General features: G+C 45.6%; 1 protein-coding gene across 7 annotated transcripts; it reads left to right on the top strand.

The window, feature by feature from the left end:
- Window positions 1–733: 733 nt before the first annotated feature.
- On the top strand, window positions 734–19,101 carry KATNB1 (katanin regulatory subunit B1). 7 transcript variants are annotated; one of them, XM_068955428.1, is made up of 21 exons: window positions 734–811; window positions 1,316–1,614; window positions 4,313–4,443; window positions 6,573–6,690; window positions 8,491–8,591; window positions 9,159–9,200; window positions 9,862–9,945; window positions 10,737–10,852; window positions 11,361–11,432; window positions 11,678–11,828; window positions 12,277–12,464; window positions 12,589–12,722; window positions 13,490–13,540; window positions 13,715–13,791; window positions 14,458–14,577; window positions 15,580–15,729; window positions 16,062–16,138; window positions 16,574–16,648; window positions 17,354–17,470; window positions 18,093–18,257; window positions 18,669–19,101. In XM_068955428.1, the coding sequence occupies exons 2-20, from the start codon at window positions 1,575–1,577 to the stop codon at window positions 18,223–18,225; spliced, it is 1,977 nt and encodes a 658-aa protein (XP_068811529.1). In that variant the 5' UTR covers window positions 734–811; window positions 1,316–1,574; the 3' UTR covers window positions 18,226–18,257; window positions 18,669–19,101. The 7 variants fall into 7 exon arrangements, with proteins under 7 accessions (XP_068811529.1, XP_068811527.1, XP_068811528.1 ...); XM_068955432.1 differs by lacking the exon at window positions 734–811 and adding exons at window positions 897–1,103; window positions 7,776–7,985 and having other exon boundaries at window positions 18,093–19,101; XM_068955429.1 differs by lacking the exon at window positions 734–811 and adding an exon at window positions 907–1,103.
- Window positions 19,102–20,137: the final 1,036 nt, after the last annotated feature.

Genomic DNA, 20,137 nt, shown 5'->3' on the forward strand with positions numbered 1-20,137 from the left:
GACATGATGTAACTTGATTTCAGAAGGACTTTGAGAGCACCTGGTAAGCACTGTCCTGAGTGAAAAGAGAAAAGCGAGCCGAGGCCGCGGCAAGACAGACACAGGGCGGCTAGCGAGGCCCTGAGCAGGTGCCAGCGCTGCCTGGCGAAAAGCCGCGCCGGGGGGGGGGGAGGGGGGGGGCCCAGCCGGGTCCCCGGGAGGCCCGCTCCCACCGCAGCCGCGCCAGCGGCACCCGAGGACGGAAGACATCCCGCAGGGACGCCCAGCGCGGAGCCCCGGGCAGGGCCCCAGGGCGGCCGCAGCGCTCCGAGGCGCAGGAGCCCGGCAAGGACCTGCCGGCCGCCGCCTCCCCTGCCGCGCCGGCCGCACAGAGGCCGAGGCCCCACCGCAAAATGGCGGCAATACAGCTTCAGCGCGCCGCTGAACCGATCGCCCTCCTCATTGGCTGAGGTCGAAGGGCTTCGCCAAGAAGCTGCGTGGTGAATGGCCAGCAGCTCTGCGGTTGCTGAGGCAACCCCCCCCCACTTCCCATTGGCCGAGCCTGTTCACGGAGGCCGGGCAACCGCGCCACTAGGCGGTGTTGAAGAGCGGGGGGGGGGCTCAGCGGCGCCTTGGATTGGCCGGGGCGCGGGGGTGGGCCCGGATGAGGGCGGCGGCCGCGATTGGGCGGCGGGCGGGCGGGGGCGGGGCGCGGGCCGAGGTTTGTTGTGCGGGGCCGGTTGTCAGGCAGCGGCGCGGGGGGATGGGCGCGGGCGGCGGCGGGAGCAGCGGGGCCCGCGCGGGGGAGCCGCCGCCGCCGCCGGCGCCGCAGGTAGAGCCGGGCGGGGGCGGCTCCCGGCGGGCGGGGGCGCTGCGGGGGGCCCAGCTTCGGGCGGGCGGCGCCGGGCCGCGGGCGCGCAGCGGCGCGGGGGCGGCTGGGCCCCGCCGGCCGCCGCGGCCGCCGCTCAAACGAACACCGGCCGCCGCCCGCTCGTCGTAGGCCGGTGTAAACGGCGGGCAGAGCGGCCCCGGTGCGGCCGAGGCGGCCTGAGAAGCACTGGCCTCCCTCCCTTCCCTGCCCCGACCCCCAGGAAGCCTCCGCAGGGGCGCCCCGTGGACCCGCTGTAATTACTGTCATGGTCGTTACCGTGGCAGGGCCAGACCGCGTTAGCTTCGCCGTCATCCTGCTCTGCCGCCGGGCTTGAGGCTGGCGGCAGGGTGGCTCCCCTGTCACTGTGCTTGCCGCTGGCTTGGCGCTGACCTTCCCGCTCAGCGGAAGAGCACTGCAGGGGAGGGGATGGTACTGTAACCCTGATGAGTCTTTTTTCCACTTCAGGCCCGTGTCATGTTGATCCAGATGAAGATTAAGTCCAAACTGAAGATCTGGTCGGTGACAGGAGAAAGGCAGTTGTTCTGGATGCGCTAGGATACGTCTTTTGAAAGAGGAGGCTCATCAGGCTGGATGCGTCTAAGCAGATCAAAAGGCGGCAGCTGAGGCTGGGGGGTTGAGCCCCACACAAATCTAGATAGTGGAGCTTTGCTGGGAGGAAGAAGGCACTTCTCCTGTGGCTGTCAGAAAAGCATCACACTAAGAGATGGCAGTGTCTGTCACCACTAAGACAGCATGGAAGCTGCGTGAGTGTCTCAGGCTTCTCTCCTGTCCTTTATGAAGTAGAACAGAGGAGTTTTCTCAACTGACAAGGGGGAAGAGAGAGACTATTTGTGATATGAATGAGCTACTTTCTTCCTTGAGTATGAAAGCCATATCTCCCTTTCTAAGTTGAGGAGTGTTTCAAAAAGTGTTTTTGAAAAGGACTGAAGCAACATAGTGGAGAAGTATAGGACCTTGTCATTACTATTTTCAAAGGGTAATGAATGGTCTGTATTTTTTCTGATTAGTTTTTGAAATGCTCTCCTAAATTTCTAGTAAGCAAAACCCATGTGACTCTACTGCAGTACAATAACAGCCAAGGAACCGATTGAAAACCATATAGAGCCCAGCTTGCTGTGGAGAGTTCTCTAGGTATTGTGTTAGCTGGTTTGGGGTTGCTCTTCATTTGTTACAGAAGGTATACCAAATTCTTTGCTGCAGGAGGGATAGGGTGATCTTTGCAGGACCTGAATGTCTCAGTCTCTTGAAATTGCTTTATAAGAGACAGTACGAATCTACTGCTTTTACTTTCATTATTTTTCCTTAGAAAGAGCAGTAAACAGTAACTAATTGTCAGTTTCTGATTGCTTTTCTGGTCACTGACTGGTAATTTTATAGGAGCTGCGAAGGAGTTGTTAGGAGCAACGGGAAGTAAATGGTTGCTCAGAAATGTGCGTTTTAGGCCAGTGATTTGAGGCCTAGCAGAAATATAGTAACATTGACTGGCAATACATTAATGGGCCTGAGGTGATTGACTTTGTTAATATATGATAACTAATTATGTATAGTAGCGAACCCTTGCAGTATAGCCAGTATTGATCATTTCATGTGTTTTTGAGCAGAAAACCAGTTTGTGATGTTTTTCCGTTCCTGAAGCTCCCAAGTTACAGGAAAAGTTGGAATTTGGTCTCAAATCGCCATTCTGTTTAAGTGGACAGAAGCTCTTGATCTTGTTTTACTGTCCTTTTCAGAGTAAGCAGCATTCTGAGTGTTAGAAAATGTTTTAATGATGTTGATTAGGAGTTTCCTATCACTGGGCTGGTGAGTGATAGCCAGTGATGATGCTTCATGAAAAAGGTTTGTGGGTTTAAGTAAATTGACACTTCCCTGGGGGAGAGGGTGGTGCTGCCTGGCCCAGGCTGGCATGAGGTTATAAGCTGGCTTTTATAAACACAGGGTTTAGTGCTTCAGCAATGACTCTTAAACTTCTAATATATTATTAAGAACAAAATCAAGAGAAGGAAAAGGTGGAACTGCTGACACACTCATTTTAACAGCAGTGCTCAGCGTATATACTTTCAATTTTAAATAGTCAGCTGGTCCCTTAATACTAATTGTATTGATTGTTACCTTCAATTTCATCTATGCTTACATATTTTCCTGTTGCATTGTCATACAGAAGATTAGTCTTTCAACACAGTGCAAGTACATTTTCAGATTTGCCCTTCTCATTTAATTTACAGTCCAGCTGCCTTTATAATTTGAAAGATGTTGGTCCAGCTGAAGTGAAAGTTGCGCAGTCTTGCTTTCAAAAAAGCACTCTTGACAGCCTCAGATCAAAATACCTATAATTATTATTGCTGCAGTCCTAATGTCCCTTTGGATTAGTGTCTCATGTTAAAATCATCAGATTGTTCCTCCCACTAAAACAATCTGAACAAAAGCTGAATTGATTACTACCTAGCCTTTTTGCGAACAAATTTTGTAAGTATTATGCATGCACATCTGGTGGACTTTCACAGAAGAGAACTGTAAGAGGAAGAAATTGGTAAATACGTTTGACAAAAGTTCCTGCCAAAAATTGGGGTGGATTTTACAATTCCTTATGAAAACAGATATCTCTGCAAAGATGCCCTTGTTTGGCTTCTCCTTACCCCCAAATTTGTTTCTTTATAGTAAGACTTCCCTCAAGTTCTGTCATTGTGAAGCCCTCACAATATCAAGCCTTTCCTTCAGCCTCCAGCTTTTTAAGTCTTTTAAAATTATTTGCATTTGTTCTTTTCTGCCCTTTAAAATATGTATTCATCCTTCCTTTGCTGCTGTTTCACACTGTCTGCATTGTTAAATTTCACCTGGGTAACATAGTGGGAATGTAGCAAAGCCTCTGCCAAAGCTCAGAGAAGGGAGCTCCACCTATCCCCGATGCTGAGTCTGACTTTTTTTCTCTGTTAGGCAACAAACTGTACTGCTGTTAATCTCCCAGTTCCTCTCAGGTTAGACAGTCTTCTGCTGCTTACTAGAACAGTGTTGGAGGGCCTTTCTCTAGATGGTTGTGGCTGCTTCATATCATTCCAACTTCTGAAACAGCTCAGCTTACTGAAACCCACCCAAGTATAGAAGGTAAAGCAGCTTCTGTAAGCAGGTTGCTACAGTCGAGCAAATCTTCTTAAAGAGCTACTGAGTTGCTACTAGTGAGAGAAGATGCTGTTGTAAGTGACGTGCATGCTGGAGTCGCAAAGAGCGGTCAGCAGTGTCTTGAATACAGCAGACAGAGCCAAGGAGGACTGTTTCAAGCAAGATAATAGTATGACTTCTTATCTGAACTCTGGGTTGCTGCAGCTTGTCCAATGGGAACTGGGAAGTTTTTCTGGAAAGAGAAAGTTCTTAGCCCTCTGGGAGGGATGGGATGGAAGATGTTTATATCAGTCTGTAATGACTGTTTGCTTGCTTTGTTTTGTGCAGAAGAGATCACAGCTCACAGCAGCAATGTGTCCTCACTAGTCCTGGGGAAAAGTTCAGGCCGGCTGCTGGCAACTGGAGGAGATGACTGTCGGGTCAACATATGGTCAGTTAACAAGCCCAACTGCATCATGGTAAGGACTGGTCTGTTTTCAACTTTTGGGAGATGGGAATACTAATTCTGAGATGTGGAGGGTGGGAAAGGAGGAAAAAGATGTTTGGGTTGTAGCTTGTGCAACGGTTGAATAGAGTTTACCAACAGAAAGTGGGATGATCTGATTCTAGCCTGAGATAGGGACAGAATTCAAGTAAGTAATTGGTGAGCAGCACTGCTCCAGAGACAATCCAGGATGCTTGTTGCTTCAGGTAGGCCAGTATTTGCTCACTCATAAATATTGAGCGTTCTGTTACTAGGTTACAGATAATTAAATGCAGAGTTTTGTACAAGGTCAGCTAGTTTTATAGCGTAAGCTACAGGGGCTAGTTTTGTGCCCTGGACTTTGCCCTCACAGAGGGAAACATCTCAAGCAGGATATGTTCCCACCTGTTCCACAGTCACTTTCTGTCAGCGCAGTGCTTGTCAGAATAGTTTGCTGACTTGACTGTGGGCTGAGGAAGAGTAATACTGGGTACAGCATGTTAGAAAGAGTCCAATTACCACAGTAGTTACCACTAACACACACTGTAAGTATATTTAACAATTGTTTGTCATGCATCCTCCGCCTTTGATTGGATGTTGTGGAAAAGCATCTTTAGCAAGTGTCCCTTGTCGCTTGTTTTGTTAACAATATAATTAATGCTGCGTTATGAAAAGTATTTCTCTAACCAGTGTGAACCTTCTGAGGAAAAAGTAGGGAAAGTAGGATCAAAAAAGCTAGAAGAAGAGAGTTTCTACTTTATTTTACCATTTGTTTACTGAGATCAAGATAAAGAGGTTGAAATAGATGCAAAAGGGGTTTCTCACCCTTGGTGGGACTGCAATTTTTTCATAGTAAGTTTACGCTGTGTTTTTCAGGCCATTTCCAGTGACACGACAGCAGTTTGACAGGGGGAAAGACCGAATAACTCCCTATCCCTTCTGTGGGAGCAGAGAACTATAGCTCTCCCGTGCTTTTCTGGGAGCCCTAGGTGTTAGGAGCTTGTATTTCTAAAGGGCAAGGATTGACTGGAGCTACTGAGATCTTGTGCTGTTGCTATGTGTCGAGAATCTGGAGTTTTGGGGTTGTGTTTTGTTTTTTGTTCTCTGAAATTCATCTTTCATATTTACATTGTTAGGATTTCAGATATTTATGTGTGGGGAAGAGGGAGAAAAGGAACTTTTCAGGTAGCCTAGTAACTTCTGGTTTAAGTTTGAGCTTTGTTTCTCACTAAGGTTATGACTGTTACTGCTTGGAGTATTGCAATTGCAGATGAAATCCATCAGGACAGGTGGCTTTGAGCTGGAGTTCCCAGCCTCTGTAAATGTGGGGGAAGCACAGAGCTGGCTTAACTGTTTAAAATACCTGTTTGAGGATAAAGACTAGAATATAATATTGCTTAATTGACAACTAAAAGGTCTACAATAGCAGTATGTATGTTGATTAGTTTTCTAGAGCTATTCCTAATATTCTTGTGTTTTAATTAAAATCTGACCTTTTCAAAATACATTTATAATTTGTAAACTTTTAGATGCTCAAGGATGAAAGGAACTGCATACATGTGAATTATTACTTTTGCCTCAAGTTAATACTTTAGCAATGGCACAACGTTGTCACTGCGACGCCCAGCACTGGCAGCAGCGTATGGTTTTTTGCTTATGTGAAGGTTTCGAAGTAGCCCTGGTTTTGCTCTTGCTTTGATTTTGTAACCAGTTCGTGACACTTATGTGACCCATTTAGAACGAGTGTGGTGTCATTGTGCTTGCACAGCGTAATTTTTGTAATGTGAGCATGTGTCAACCTTATGCGGGCATCCACACCTAAAGTTTAACTAGCCATGTCTCTGTTGATGCATCCTTCAAAAATTAGCTAAAGAATAGCGTGCCAGAAAGTGGGGAGAACTTGGAGGATGTGTGCACAGTGCTCTATACGGGGATGGTCTTTAGGATGCCCTACCACCCTGATAGCTGGTGGAGCAGAAGGACCAGCACCACAGCCAGATTTTCCCAAATCATGGCTAAATACTTTAGTTACCAATCGAGTGTCAACCATGCAATTATGGCCATAAACTTTACACAGGACTCTGTCATTAGCCATTGATCATGACTCTTGTTTTTTTCTTGCAGAGCTTGACAGGCCATACAACACCCATTGAGAGCCTACAGATCAATACAAACGAGGAACTTATTGTTGCAGGGTCCCAGTCAGGGTCCATTCGAGTTTGGGACCTGGAAGCTGCCAAAAGTATGTTTCCATGTGTTTTGGCTTCTGTTTATGCATGCTTTTTGGAATATTCTTATGCTTAATATCTTTGCTGACCTGGAAGGTTCCCAGCTAAGAAGGAGCAGGACGTTGCTTTCGTCTTAATTTCCGATTCTGTTAGAGGGCTTTTGTGCAGTTCCAGCTGAGACTGTAGAGCTGTGTATGCACACTTGAGCAGAAGTACATACGTATGTTCTGGAGATTGATCTAAGGAACTAGCTTCTAGGATTTTGACCTGAGCATGCTGAAATCTGTATTCCAGATGAGTTTGTATGCATCTGTAGGGTAACTAGCCACGTAGAAATTGTATTCAGATTCTCAGCTTAAAATTTTGGACCTTAATTAAAAGGATACTGTAAATCTAAAATCAGTTTCCAAGTTTTAAGTATTTTAATTTCTGCAGAAGCCCAGGAATCCCCCTGCCTGCTGCTCTCTTGTTCTAATTTTTAGGTTCCATTTTAATTTTCTTTTTTCCTCAAGTGATTTTCTCGTCCTCTGTTTATGCTTGGCCACATAAATAGACAAGGGCCTAATTTATAATAAATCATAAAAGCTGTATACTCATTGAACTCTGATCCTTTAAAGGAATACTGTTGAATCATATTTTGTTTATTGCATTTTTCTCAAATGCTAAAGCAGTAACTTTCTGAGTGCATTCCAGCAGAAATACTATAAAATGAATGAATGAATGTTTCTTATAGTTTGCTACTTGCTCCTCGTCAGAACATGTAAAAAAACCAGACTTTCATTGGCTGAGCTAAGAAAGCAAAAAGCAGATGGCATAAATAATAAAGAGCACTTTTTCATTCAGGTGTTTAGAATCAGTTCGGTTATAAAATAGCTTGGCTCAACCAGTGGAAAGTAACTGATCTTGCTGAATTTATTACAGACACTGGCTCATAGGTCTAGTACAAATGACTGCTCCTGGTCTGGCTCAAGAGCTAATTTCTGCCATGGGAATAATGAGACTGTCCCAGATGACTGATGATGGAGAGAGATTGCTTCTGTCATTATGTGAGCAATTTTTCTTCCTCGAAGTTGAGCTCTACATTCATCTCTGCTTTCAGAGATATGATGTACCTGTTCTACTGGTCTGTACTGGATTCCAGAATTGCAGGAGGTGTTACTTGGTGGATGACTGGCGGAAGAACTGTGATCATTTTCTTTGCCTCCTGCTTCCTGAGCATCCCTTCCCTGCACGATCTTTGGGACGCTTCTTGCAAGGGGCAGTTGGAGGAATCCAGTGTAAATGTTGGAACATAAGTGGTGGAAACCAGGCATGTGTCCACGCTGTGGCACAGCGACCTAGGAAAGAGTCTGTGTAATATCTGAAAGGCAAACGACGCAGATAGTCAAGTGTCCCTTTCACTTTTTTGCTAGAAAGTGTTTTTTTCCCTTCACTTTGCACTCTTTGCAACAAGCGGAAGGATAAACAGCTGCCTGACAGCTGCCTCAAAGTGTGACTTTTTAGTTTTATTTTCAGAGCAGAGACCTTTGAGTTTTATTCATAGATTCCATACCCAAGGACAGGAATTTCATTAGGATCACTGACCACAGGCCCTCTATTGCCGTTTCTTTGCATTGCAAGGGTAAACTTGGAAATGTTTCCATGGACTAATGCACACAGATGAATAAACTACATCAGGCATGTCTAATGTATATTGTATTAGCATCTATTTAATGGTGAAGATAGTATGGCTAAACTGCATGCTGTGTGGGGAAACAAACTGCTACATATTTGCTCCCCATTCTTTCTCTCTGCTCCACTTCTCTTTTTCCCAGTTCTTCGTACGTTACTGGGTCACAAAGCGAATATCTGCAGCCTCGATTTCCATCCTTTTGGAAGCTTTGTGGCATCTGGTTCTCTGGACACAAACATTAAGGTAAAGCCCAGCTTCTCCTAGGGATTGCCCTCTTTACTTGCAGCATCTTTGTTGTGAAGAGGGACAGAATATGTTTTGTGCCAAGCTGTTGGCGGATGTTGTATATCATCATTTGCATGCATGTGGGCAGGTGTATTTGTGAATGCTTGTGAAATTCTTGCATGTATTTTTACAAGTGTAACTCAATGATTCATTTGTGATTCATCTCTTATGGAATGCAGCTCATTCCACAAAGCTCTTGGAGTTTGGTGCCGGATGAGACCTGGTGTTAGCAAGTGTAGATGCACTGATTTGTATGGATTGCATCGGCTTTCATCAGGCTGGTATTTGACTCTAGGAGCTGAGCTTCCGTAGTTTGAAATACCTTACAGAAGTGGTTCTCACTTTCAAAGTTAGGTCAGGAGGTATACCAAGAGCAGACATAGGTTTAGTTGCCCCTTCAGGAGTTTCATTCTACAGCGTTTATCAGCTCTGTGACAGGAATAGCTCTTGTTCCAATGTGACTCTTGGGGCCGTCCCCCATATGTCATTCTAAGCCTGTGGTTTGTTTCCTTTTCTTCCCTGTAGCTCTGGGATGTAAGAAGAAAAGGCTGTGTCTTCAGATACAAGGTAAAATGCCTCTCTAGCTTTTGGGAGAAGAGGGGAGGAAAGTTCCTGTCTAGGACAAGTGTGCAAGCCTTTAAGCGATTATCTGATTAACTTCTTAGCTTCCTGATATAAAAATAACATCTGCCTCATTTATGAAGTGGTCTTATAAACCTCTGTATGCCTCTTTGAACTGTATGGGGACAGGAAATGGTTATTGTAAGAGTCACTGTGGAGTGGTTGACTTCAGCGGGGGGTGGAGAGCATCCATGAGTAAGTGTTTCTTTATACTGTGTTTATTACCAGGCAAGCCTCCACTGCACTGAGGCGATTCTATTCTTGGGCAAAGAACTCGCTGTACATTAAATTCACCTAGAAACCAACGTAATGGCACAGCAGTCCCGTCTGACCTCTCAGAAGTTTGTGTAACTTAGAGATTTGTATTAAGCCAGATTTCTATTTACCGCTCTTACACTGATGCAAAAAATGTCTAGATGGTAGAGTTTATGCCCGTTTAACATGGATAGCTTTTGAGAGTAATTTTTAAGTGTTCTTAAGAGCTGTGGAGTCTCTGATGCAGTTACTTGATTTTATTTTTATTATATTATATACAATAGAAAGGTAGAAGCCAGAATTTCCTCTAAAGGAAAAAAACCCACAATGCTACTTATGTTTCTCGTTTCAGGGTCACACACAAGCTGTTCGGTGTCTCCGATTTAGTCCTGATGGGAAATGGTTAGCCTCTGCTGCTGATGATCACACTGTAAAGGTAATTTATCTGTTAACTATTACTATGACATCCTCTTTGTAGGCTCATGGTACATAGGACTGCGGGGACTGTCTTTTTACCAGCTCTCTCATAGCCCCCTTTTGTTCATTGGGCAGCAGTGTGAGCCCTGTAGCCTTGCAGGGGAAGTCTGTTTATGGGGATCTTGTCCAGTGGCCCCAAACATGCAGACATGAGTTGCATCTGATGAAATGTACTTATCCAACAGATGTCTTGGCACTATACACATGAAAGTTCAAGTTTCAGTGATGGGTAGAATTGTGATACCTGAACATTGGTCTCTGTTGTCTTAGTAAGTGTTACAGGATGAGTTGACCGCAGCACATTGCTTCACCGTATTATTTTCTGGCTCTGCTCTGGTAATTCAGTTAGAGATGTGCTATATTACACATTGCTCGCAGGAAAAATTAACTGTTAAAGGATTCAGAGCTTTAGTGTTTTTGTTGGTTTGCTTTTAAGATTTAATTTGCTGGAATAAGTGGAACTGCTCTATTTTATCCCAGTCTCTAAATATAAAATAGAAACTTTTTGGGGACAAATTAGCAAGTAAAACTAAATAGAAAATGTAAAAGAGAATGACCAAATAATGGGGGAAAAATGCAGTCTTTAATGACTGGGACGGTAGTCCTTCTCTGATCATTGCTTTCCCTGACAAACTTAAGTATGTTCTTGGAGGGGGAGAAGGATTAGAATTGCCAGTAGAAGGAAACGCATAGTATGATTCTCTAACATTAAATCTTTTCAAGAGTCTCTCTGTTCTTTCCTTCTTCTAGCTATGGGATCTGGCTGCTGGGAAGATAATGTTTGAATTTACAGGACATACTGGCCCAGTAAACGTTGTTGAATTCCATCCCAATGAATACCTTTTGGCTTCTGGCAGCTCTGACAGGTACAGGAGAGGAAAGAGAAAGCAGGGAATTGTATATGTCAGCTCCCTTTCCTGATGCCCTGATGTTCCTTTTGAGAACACAGTACATGGGTTTGAGTTGTGTGACAATCCTGTCATTGCAAGAGACTGTGATTTAGCAAACAACATGTCACATCTGTGATGTGCAGGGTATGGAGATTCTACCTTCTCATCCAAAACTGATGGCACTTTCTGCCATATGCAATAGGCTTGAGAGGCGCACTGATCCAGCTGACTTTTTATCTGATCAGCTTTGCTATACTAGCAGGCAGTCCTTAGCTCTGGTCAGTTCTAAGAACCTATACATGTTTAGAGCCTCTGTGCATTTGTGGCTGGATCCACAGATCTTAGCTAGACTAGCTTTCTCTGTAGGTTCGTCATATATGCACAACACTGAAAGTCATTCTAGCTCTTAGTGTATTATTTAATACTAAATCCTACAGCAGATTCCAGAGAGATGAGCAATGATTTTTCTTCTGTTGTATTACAGGACTGTCCGATTCTGGGACTTGGAGAAGTTTCAAGTTGTGAGCTGTATTGAAGAGGAGGCCACTCCAGTCAGGTATATTAAATTTCTACCACAGAGACTAAAGGGAGGGTGAAAGGAGGGTTTCATGAAGGAGACTTTGTTGTGGAAAAGTATGGGCTGCTGGAGATGTTGCACGAGTTCGCGGGATCTGTAGACTCAGTGTTTAAAAACCTGGTCAGAGGTGTTCAGTGAAATCAGGGATACAGCCCTGGGGTGTTTGTGGCAGTGAGTAAGTTTGGAAAGGTGTGTCTAAATCTTCATCTCCTGCCTTCTCCCAGGTGTGTTCTTTTCAACCCTGATGGCTGCTGCTTGTATAGTGGCTTCCAGGATTCACTGCGTGTGTACGGCTGGGAGCCAGAACGCTGTTTTGATGTGGTCTTGGTGAACTGGGGAAAAGTAGCTGACTTATCTATCTGCAACAACCAGCTGGTAAGCTACTGTTTATGAGGAATGGGGAGAGGCAGCTGCAAAACACAAGATAAAATCCTGCTATGTGCTTGCAGGCCTTCTGAACTTTAAGCCTTGTGTCAGACTGTAAGTGACCAGGCAGTGTGGCTGGCACTTAGACAAAGCTTTTGTGCTTTTGCGTTCAGCTGCCTCATGCTCCATTTCACTTCTCTTTGACTTCTGGAGGGAGGAACCAGGGCTTGGTTTGACCAGGAATTAGAAACCATACTTGGCCAAAGCTTCATCAAAATTCATAGTCTTTCATAAAACATGGGCAGTTTCAAATTGAAAAAGCCAAAGCACTGAACTGAGAAATTCTCAAACACTGCTGCTCAGGGTTACTCCCGTGACTAAGGCTGGCACCCCCCCCCCCCCACACACACACACACTTTTCGGTGAATTACCTTGATCTTTTCCTTTCCTTTTCCAGATAGGAGTTTCCTTTGCGCAAAGCACAGTCTCCTCTTTTGTTGTGGATCTCAGCAGAGTCACAAAATCAGGTTCCATTCTTCATGGGTTGATCAGGGATGACAAGCCTCTTGTTCAGCCAACCCCCGCAGGGTCTTCCCTTCGCCGCATCTACGACAGGCCATCAGCTAGCTGCAGCAAGCCACAAAGGTAAGGGAATCTGCTGGTTTGTCATAATTCCAAGGTTTTGAGAGAACGTACCAGGAGCTTAGCGCTCTTACTCTAACAGGGTCTCTGTGACTGGTCCTGCCAACATCTCTTTTTTTTTTCACAGCAGGGTGAAGCACAACTCAGAGAGTGAGAGACGCAGTCCCAGCAGTGAAGATGACCGGGATGAGAAGGAATCAAAAGCTGAGATCCAGAACCCAGAGGACTACAAAGAGATCTTCCAGCCCAAGAACTCCATCTGTTAGTACCAGAGTTTGTTGTGCTTTTGAATGGTGGTTAGATCAGAGCTGTAGGCACTAAACTGATGCAGAAGTGAACTTTGGCTTACTGTCATAGTTAAAAAACCTTTATTTAATATTCTGTGCTCTAAACCATGGCTCATGTTGGTGACCTACTAGAAGGTTGCACCTTAACTAGGGTGCAGTGATGTCTGGTTGAGGTCTCGCCAGTGTGTGCATGCAGCTTTCCTGTCCTGATTAGGAAGGTCCATTGTGTTACAGGATCTCTTTGCTTGGGATTCTGGTGTATACAAAATCAGGAATTTCCAGCAGCCTCCATTAAAGAAGAAGAGAGAAAATTTTGTTCAAGCAGTTGTTGTTTAGGAGGCACAAGACCCTCCTCTCATTTTTCTGTAAATGTGAAAAATGAGATATACTATCCAAATGATTAATAGTCATTGTTTTGATTTACGTATGTTAGAATTTAGTTGGATGTGAAGTTTTTCTAATATAATTTGTCATGACAGTGCTTTTTCTTACAGTTCATCTCCCTTCAGCAATGAAATGTGTGGGTTAATTTTGCCCCTCCCAGTCATGATGGCTAAAAACCTTCGACTAAACTCAACAATAACACTAAGTTCCGGAGTAGATAACTCTGCTTGCTGTATCACCGATTGCCTAATCTGTGGCATTGTTGGAGTTCTCCCAGCTCCAAGGCTGACCTATCACTAATCTGTAGCCTTGGATGCTCCATCAGTTTTTTCCCCCCCTCCCCCTCTTTTTCTGTAGCTCGAACTCCTCCACGAAACAATGAGCCCTTTCCAGCCCCTCCTGAGGATGGTGAGTATAAAAATGACCCCTTGGAGTGAATGAGGTTAAGAGCCCTTAGATGTGGAAAGTTGCATCTCTGCAGAAATGACTACCTCTAGTCTAGCTATACAGACCTGTTTGCTGTAAGCTTCTCCCAAAAGGAACAATCAGTTTCTGCTTTTCCACTTCTTTCCGTCTTGGTAGAGCCTGTAACTGTAAAGGAAGCAGTGAAGCCCAGCCAAGCTGTGGATGTCCAGACCCCATTGCCAAAGCAGGAACATGTACGTACTGTATAACCTGTTAATAACTCTTCACACCCCCACCATATGAAAGATATATGAGTGCCTGAGACTTTACTGTTTCTTATCAAGCCGATTCCTTTATTGAAGAGCAGTAAAGGTGCAGCTCTGATCTGTGGTAGGCCATGTGTCTCACTGGAGCGGTAGGCTTGAAGGCCGGGCCTCCAGCAGATGTTGATTCTACTGCTTTTGTTCGTTTCTCATCGTTTCAGTCTGGTTTCTCCTTCCATCTCAAAATTGGGGCGCTCTGAGGAGACACAAGTGACAGATTTCTGAGGATGCTCAAACTGAGACTACTTAATAGCCAAAATCTCAGTCAGCCTACATGACAGGATACGTTATACTAACACCTTTAGAATTCCCTCTTTGCCTTTGAGCTGGCCATAGCCCATTGCCTTAATTTTAGATGCTAGTATCAATGACAGCACTCAGCATTTTTGCTGGAGCATCCCCATATTCTTCTCAAACCTTAATTAATTCTCGCTGTATACCTGAGAGATATTTTATTGCCTCTTAAGCCATGCTAGCAAATCAGAGACTGTTTTTGCGTTAGGAGGCTGCTTTGAGAGGGAAGTGGGTCAGGAAAGAGGGCGTCTGACTAGGGCCAGATTGTTGTTGCTGTAGCTCTCATTCAACTTTCTTCTGCAGTCTGACCCAGTTCAGAGGCCTCCGGTTGCCTCCTCAACTCCTGTGACCAGAACAGAGTCATCAGTGATTCCTGCAGCAAGGAACGAGCCCATTGGCCTGAAGGCCTCTGACTTTTTACCAGTAAGTTTCTCTGCACAAAAATGTCCAGATTGGTTCTGTGTTAGGTGTCATCGGAAAGGGGGTCCTCAGAGGTATAGGAGGGTCTTTTCAGGTATTTTCTGCAGCCTGCGGTCCTCGTTATTGAATGCAGCAGCCAAAGAACACGTTATATTCTGTTCTCCCTCTGCTCACTTCGTTCTTTCCCTTCCAGCCTACTCTCCTGCCTCCCAACTGCCTTGACTTGCAGTTCCTGTTGAATTAGTAGCTCAGGATCGCTGGACTGGGCCCCCATTGTGCTTGGCATTAGGCTGATGCAAACACAACGGTATTGGTCCATGCTCACTGAGAACATATGGTTAAAGCAGAGAACAAGGACGCTGATCCATTCCATTCCATGTGCTAGACAGTGATTCATTTAGAAAATTGATGTCTGCCATTACACATATACAATTATTTCACAAGAATCTTTGCCTCTTGCATCTCAGGCGCTTCTTTGCCTCACTCAGGAGGATGTGCCCTGTTCCAATACAAGAGAAAGACCAGAGCACCCTCATGATCCCAAACTCAAAACGTGAACTGATGAAGTAGAGGTTCCAGCTTGGCCTAGGCAGGAATCAAACTTAGCATCTGAAAAATTGTGCAAGATAGATGTTTTTTAATATATGCTTCTGATTTCAGAAGAACATTTTGCGTTGAAAAATAGGGCTTGCATGGAAACTTTTCATCAAAATGTATTGGCTTTGAAAACTTAATTTGTCTTCACTTTTTTCCTTTCTTAATTTTGAAAGTTTTTCCAAGGCTTCAAACTTCTGTTTGTGATTAACCTAGTAGAAAACACAGAAGTGAGTAGCTGAAATCGGAACAAATTGAGCGTTTCCATATCAAAGCGTTCTTAAAACAGTCTGCTTAGGGGTCAGTATCTCCAGGCCAAAATCAGCTCTCACCTAGGTCTTGAGAAAGCTCCTACCCTTTCTGCACCATCCTGCTGTGTTATTGCTTCTCCATTGGTGTCTGTATTTGCAGGCTGTGAAAAACCAAAGTCAGACTGAGCTCGTGGATGAGGAAGCCATGTCCCAGATCAGGAAAGGCCATGAGACCATGTGTGTGGTGCTCACTAGCCGCCACAAGAACCTGGACACTGTGCGGGCTGTATGGAGCACTGGTGACATTAAGGCAAGGATGTGGAGATATTTGAGGATCAGTAGGGGAGCAGCTGAGCAGCTTTCTTGGCTGGGCTGGAACTGATTTTCTCTTGTGCAAAATGTGGGTTTTCACAGCTTCTCTCCCCAGCAGCATGCCACAGAGTGCTGCTGTGTCCAAATTGTGGTTGTATAGCCCCAAAGAAATGGGGAGAGAAGTTTCTTATGCGAGAATTGTCTTCTCTTCTCTAACAAACTTTCCACGTTTCCTCTACTTTGACTTTGGAAAGCAGTGCTTGCTAATTGCATTAGTCTAGCCAGTTCAAACTTTGCAATAAATTTATTCTAGTTCCCTTTCTCTCTCAGACCTCTGTGGACTCTGCTGTGGCAATCAACGATCTCTCTGTTGTTGTGGACCTCTTGAATATTGTCAACCAGAAAGCGTAAGTCTTGGGGAGCTAGTGGTTGGGGTACACAAGAACTATCTAGCTGGGTGTCAGGAGTACTGCATCGTACCTGCCTCTCATCCAGTGGGCCAAGACATGCATATACTTGCATGTTTCAAGACATGAAATGCATATGCTTTTAGTCAAATCTTCAAGTCTGTAGTGCTGGTAGTTGTACAGGGTCTTTCCTATAGGCAAATGATGTCTCACAAGGAAAATCAAAAGTTTCAGAGCTTCATCAAATGATTCTTCGAGGAGTCGGTAAAAAAACGAGAGAACCTGCCGTTTTCTGTCACAAGGGGGAGTCAGTGAACTTACTCAGTAAACCAGAGTGCAGCTGGCTGGGATTTTTTGTCAGAAAGCATTATTTGTGTTGAATGAGCCTTGTAAGGCCTCAGTGTCCAGTCTTAGAATGTATCCTTTTCTTTCCAGGTCTCTCTGGAAGTTGGATCTGTGCACTATAGTCCTACCACAGATAGAAAAACTACTCCAAAGTAAATATGAAAGGTGAGGCCACCAGAACACGCAGTGGGCTAGGGGACAAGGAACTGTGTGAACGTTCATAAGAGAACTCCACTGGGTATTTTGTAGACGAAGGCAAATCCTGGAAAAATCACAGCAGGTATAGTATAACACCTGGAAAAGAGCAGATGAGTTGCAAAGTATCTGTGGGAAAAGATACAGAAAATATGTGTGGGCAAGAAGTCCTTATTAAGAGCAGGATGTTGAGATTCACTGTAGATATGCTGGACTGAAGGTACTTTTGCCAGCCAGGAGTGGTGGGAGAAGTTAATATAGAACAAGTGGGCTTCAGACACCAATAGAAATGAAACTGCTGATGTGAACAAGGGGAATGAAGTCCTGCAGCAGCCCTGGGATCATTTGGAAGATTGCTTTGAACCTCATCGCTGAGTGGGAAAGAAATGAAGCCTCTCTCTCAAGAGGGTTTTTTCTGCTCTTCCTTCTTACCAGAAGAGATGGTATATGTCAGGCCCTTTCCAAAACGCTCAACTTCTCAGTCTCAGCTTGAACGAAGACCACGTTGGTCCTTGTGGTTGCTTTCTTTTCCTAGTTACAAGTGATGGAGAGGGATTGTTTAAGGACATTATTCTGAGTGACTGGATGTGTGTGAGGGCTGTATGGTGTGTACAGCCAGGTGCTGGGAGGAAAGGAGTTAATCAAGTGGCACCTGGTTCTCTGCTTGTTTTTCAGTTATGTACAGACTGGCTGTACCTCTTTGAAACTCATTCTCCAGCGATTCCTGCCACTGATCACAGACATCCTTGCTGCACCACCCTCTGTTGGGGTGGACATCACCAGAGAGGAAAGGTGGGGCGCTTCTTCACCTCTACTTCCTTTCAAACCAGCCTTTCCCTTGGGAAAGCTTTGCTCCTTCCCATCGAGGCTTTGATACCAGACTGGGCATACCTTCCCTTTGGTTTCCAAATACCATGTGTGTCTCCCCTCCTGGTCTCAGAGGGAAGGGTCAAGGATTGCTTTTCCTTCTGTCTCTGCGTATTAGGTCATATCTAGCTGAAGTGAGAGTGTGTAAGGAATAAAGTCAGCCTGTGGCTACAGTCCTTACCTCGCAAGGCACTTGGGTTGTCGGCAAGGCCTGGGATTCCCAGCTCTCTCTCATTCGCAGCAGGGTAGCTCCGCTCTGAGAATTGACTCTCTAGAAACAACACCTCTTTCCTCCCCAGACTTTCCTGCCAAAGGGGAAAATAAGAGTGAAAGAGCCGTGCATATATGCCGTTCTCCCGCATCATCAGGATGTGGGTTGAAGGCATGTTGTTTCTGCACAGCCACACTCGCATTCCAGCCTCTTCCAGGCCTTTGGCTGAGCCTGTGTTTCCTCTCCTGACCGAGTTGAATCTCGGGTACCCCCAGGAACAAAAACATCTCCGAAGCAGCTGAGGATTCATGCTGTCTCTGCTGTCTGTCTTTGCAGGCTCCATAAATGCAAGCTGTGCTACAAGCAGCTGAAAAACATCAGCAACATCGTCAAGAACAAGTCTGGGCTCAGCGGCCGCCATGGTAGTGCCTTCCGGGAACTGCATCTCCTCATGGCTGTCTTGGAGTGACAGCTGCCACCTCCTCACATGCAAACATACAGGTGGCCAAACTTCCCTCTGTTCTTGGTCTGGCTGGATTTCACCAGTCTAGCTGCGTATCCATCTTCTTCCCCAGCATGGTAGGGAACTGGAACCTGGCTGGCTGGCTGGTCACCTGCCCAACCCCAGTGCCTTATGGGCTGGATTAAAAACCTGAGTGGAGATGCCTGTGCTGTGTGAGAGGACCTGACTGGCTGAGGGTGCTGCAAAGTCCTTGTAGGGAAGCGGCTTCATTTCAGCTCTTCATTTCATCGTCAAGCTCTTAGTTGCTCTGTCTCTGTGTGCTGGACTTTCCCTGACAGGAGGGCTCTGAACCTGCTGTCACTCTTCCTTCACCCATGTGTGCTGTTGGTTCTTGTTACTTGGCTCTGCAGCTGGGGCCATCTGGGCCTGCTCTCTTTGTCTCTCTGCAGCGTGCTGAGGACTGCAGTTTCTGCCCCGCAAGTCTGCTATTGGATGGAGTGCCCTTTTCCTGCAGCATGGACGTGACCTCATCTGCTGGCATCTGGGACTGGCCCCTTTGGATTGCTTCAAAAAACATGAGCCAGGACACTGTTCCACCCTGCCTGACATAGTCTCAAGGACCTGTTTGGAGAGGAGGTTGTCTCATAGCTTCTCAAAATCCCTGCTGGTAACCCTGGGCCACATAAGTTATCTTCAGACTGTTGCTGGGAACTGAGGTCTACCTGAATCTGTTAAAATATGTGACTTAAACAGGACTTGTCATGTGTGTTTGCCTTTGGGGGTAAGGTTTTGGGAGGGTGGAGAGCAGAGGGACATGGACTAATGTCTTTCTACATCCACTGGACTCTCAGAGATTTCTTTTTCAATAAATGGCTGTCAGAACCTTTCTGTCCCTCTTTCTTCTTTCTTGCGGGGAAGAGGTTCCTCTTGGTACTTCCCCTGCCCCTCCCAGCCTGTCTCCCATTATACACTGGAGCCTGTTCTTTGGGAAACTGTAACTTATAATGAATTTTATTAAAAAGATTTGTAACATTTTTTTAAAATGTGTTAAATGCCTCAATCTCTTTAACTACTGTTCACCCTGGTAGGGCTCCTGGCTGGGAGCTTACAGGGAGAGTAGGGCTCTATTTTCTGGATATCTGAAAGGGGAGCCTGCAGTTTTCTCACTCTGCCTGCTGGGAAGCTGCAATGAATAAGTGGCTGCATACGTCCCATCCTAGTCCTAGAGAGACCATACTACTAGGTGGCTTGCTGAAATGCTGGAGGTTTCAATCTGTGGGTTACTTCCCACAGCTGGGGCTTTAATAGCATTGTCATCATTTGCAGCTTGTCCTCCTTGGTCTGATACAGATCTCTTCTCCCTATCTCTGATTTCCAGCAGATCTCTGCATAGTGGCACATAGTTTAGGCTCTATCTCCAGGTTTGTACAGCACTTCGTCTATATGTTATTCTGTGGCATTATTACACCAGATGCTGGTGTTTGGGGAGATGGGTGAACCTGTCTCGGGTACGTCTAATGGAGCCAGCAGGAAAGCTAAAAGCAATCCATACCTTACTGATACTTCACTCCAATAGAGTGAAGTTTTAGGAACAAAAGGAGGCTTAGGCTTATGAGTGTTTTATTCACCTTCTCCAACTGTAGTTTCCCCGCTTACCTGCCTGAGAGGGAACATGACTTGTTCTCCTGCTGCTGTTTGGGGTTGTGTAACTTGCCACCAGGGAGGGGTGAGGATGCCACCTGAGGGCTTGCTTGGTCTAACCACACCTGAGCAGCCTTATGGAGCAGTTGGGGGGGGGGGGGGGCTCACCTGAACTAGGTGCAGGCGGCTGGCCCGTATCCTGCTTGTGGCTGATGTTTGGTTTGCTCTTCCTAAAATGCTGACACCGTACATGTTAACAGTTAGGTCCCAGCTTGTA

The sequence above is a fragment of the Struthio camelus genome, chromosome 10, assembly GCF_040807025.1.
Source record: "Struthio camelus isolate bStrCam1 chromosome 10, bStrCam1.hap1, whole genome shotgun sequence".
NCBI lineage: Eukaryota > Metazoa > Chordata > Aves > Struthioniformes > Struthionidae > Struthio > Struthio camelus.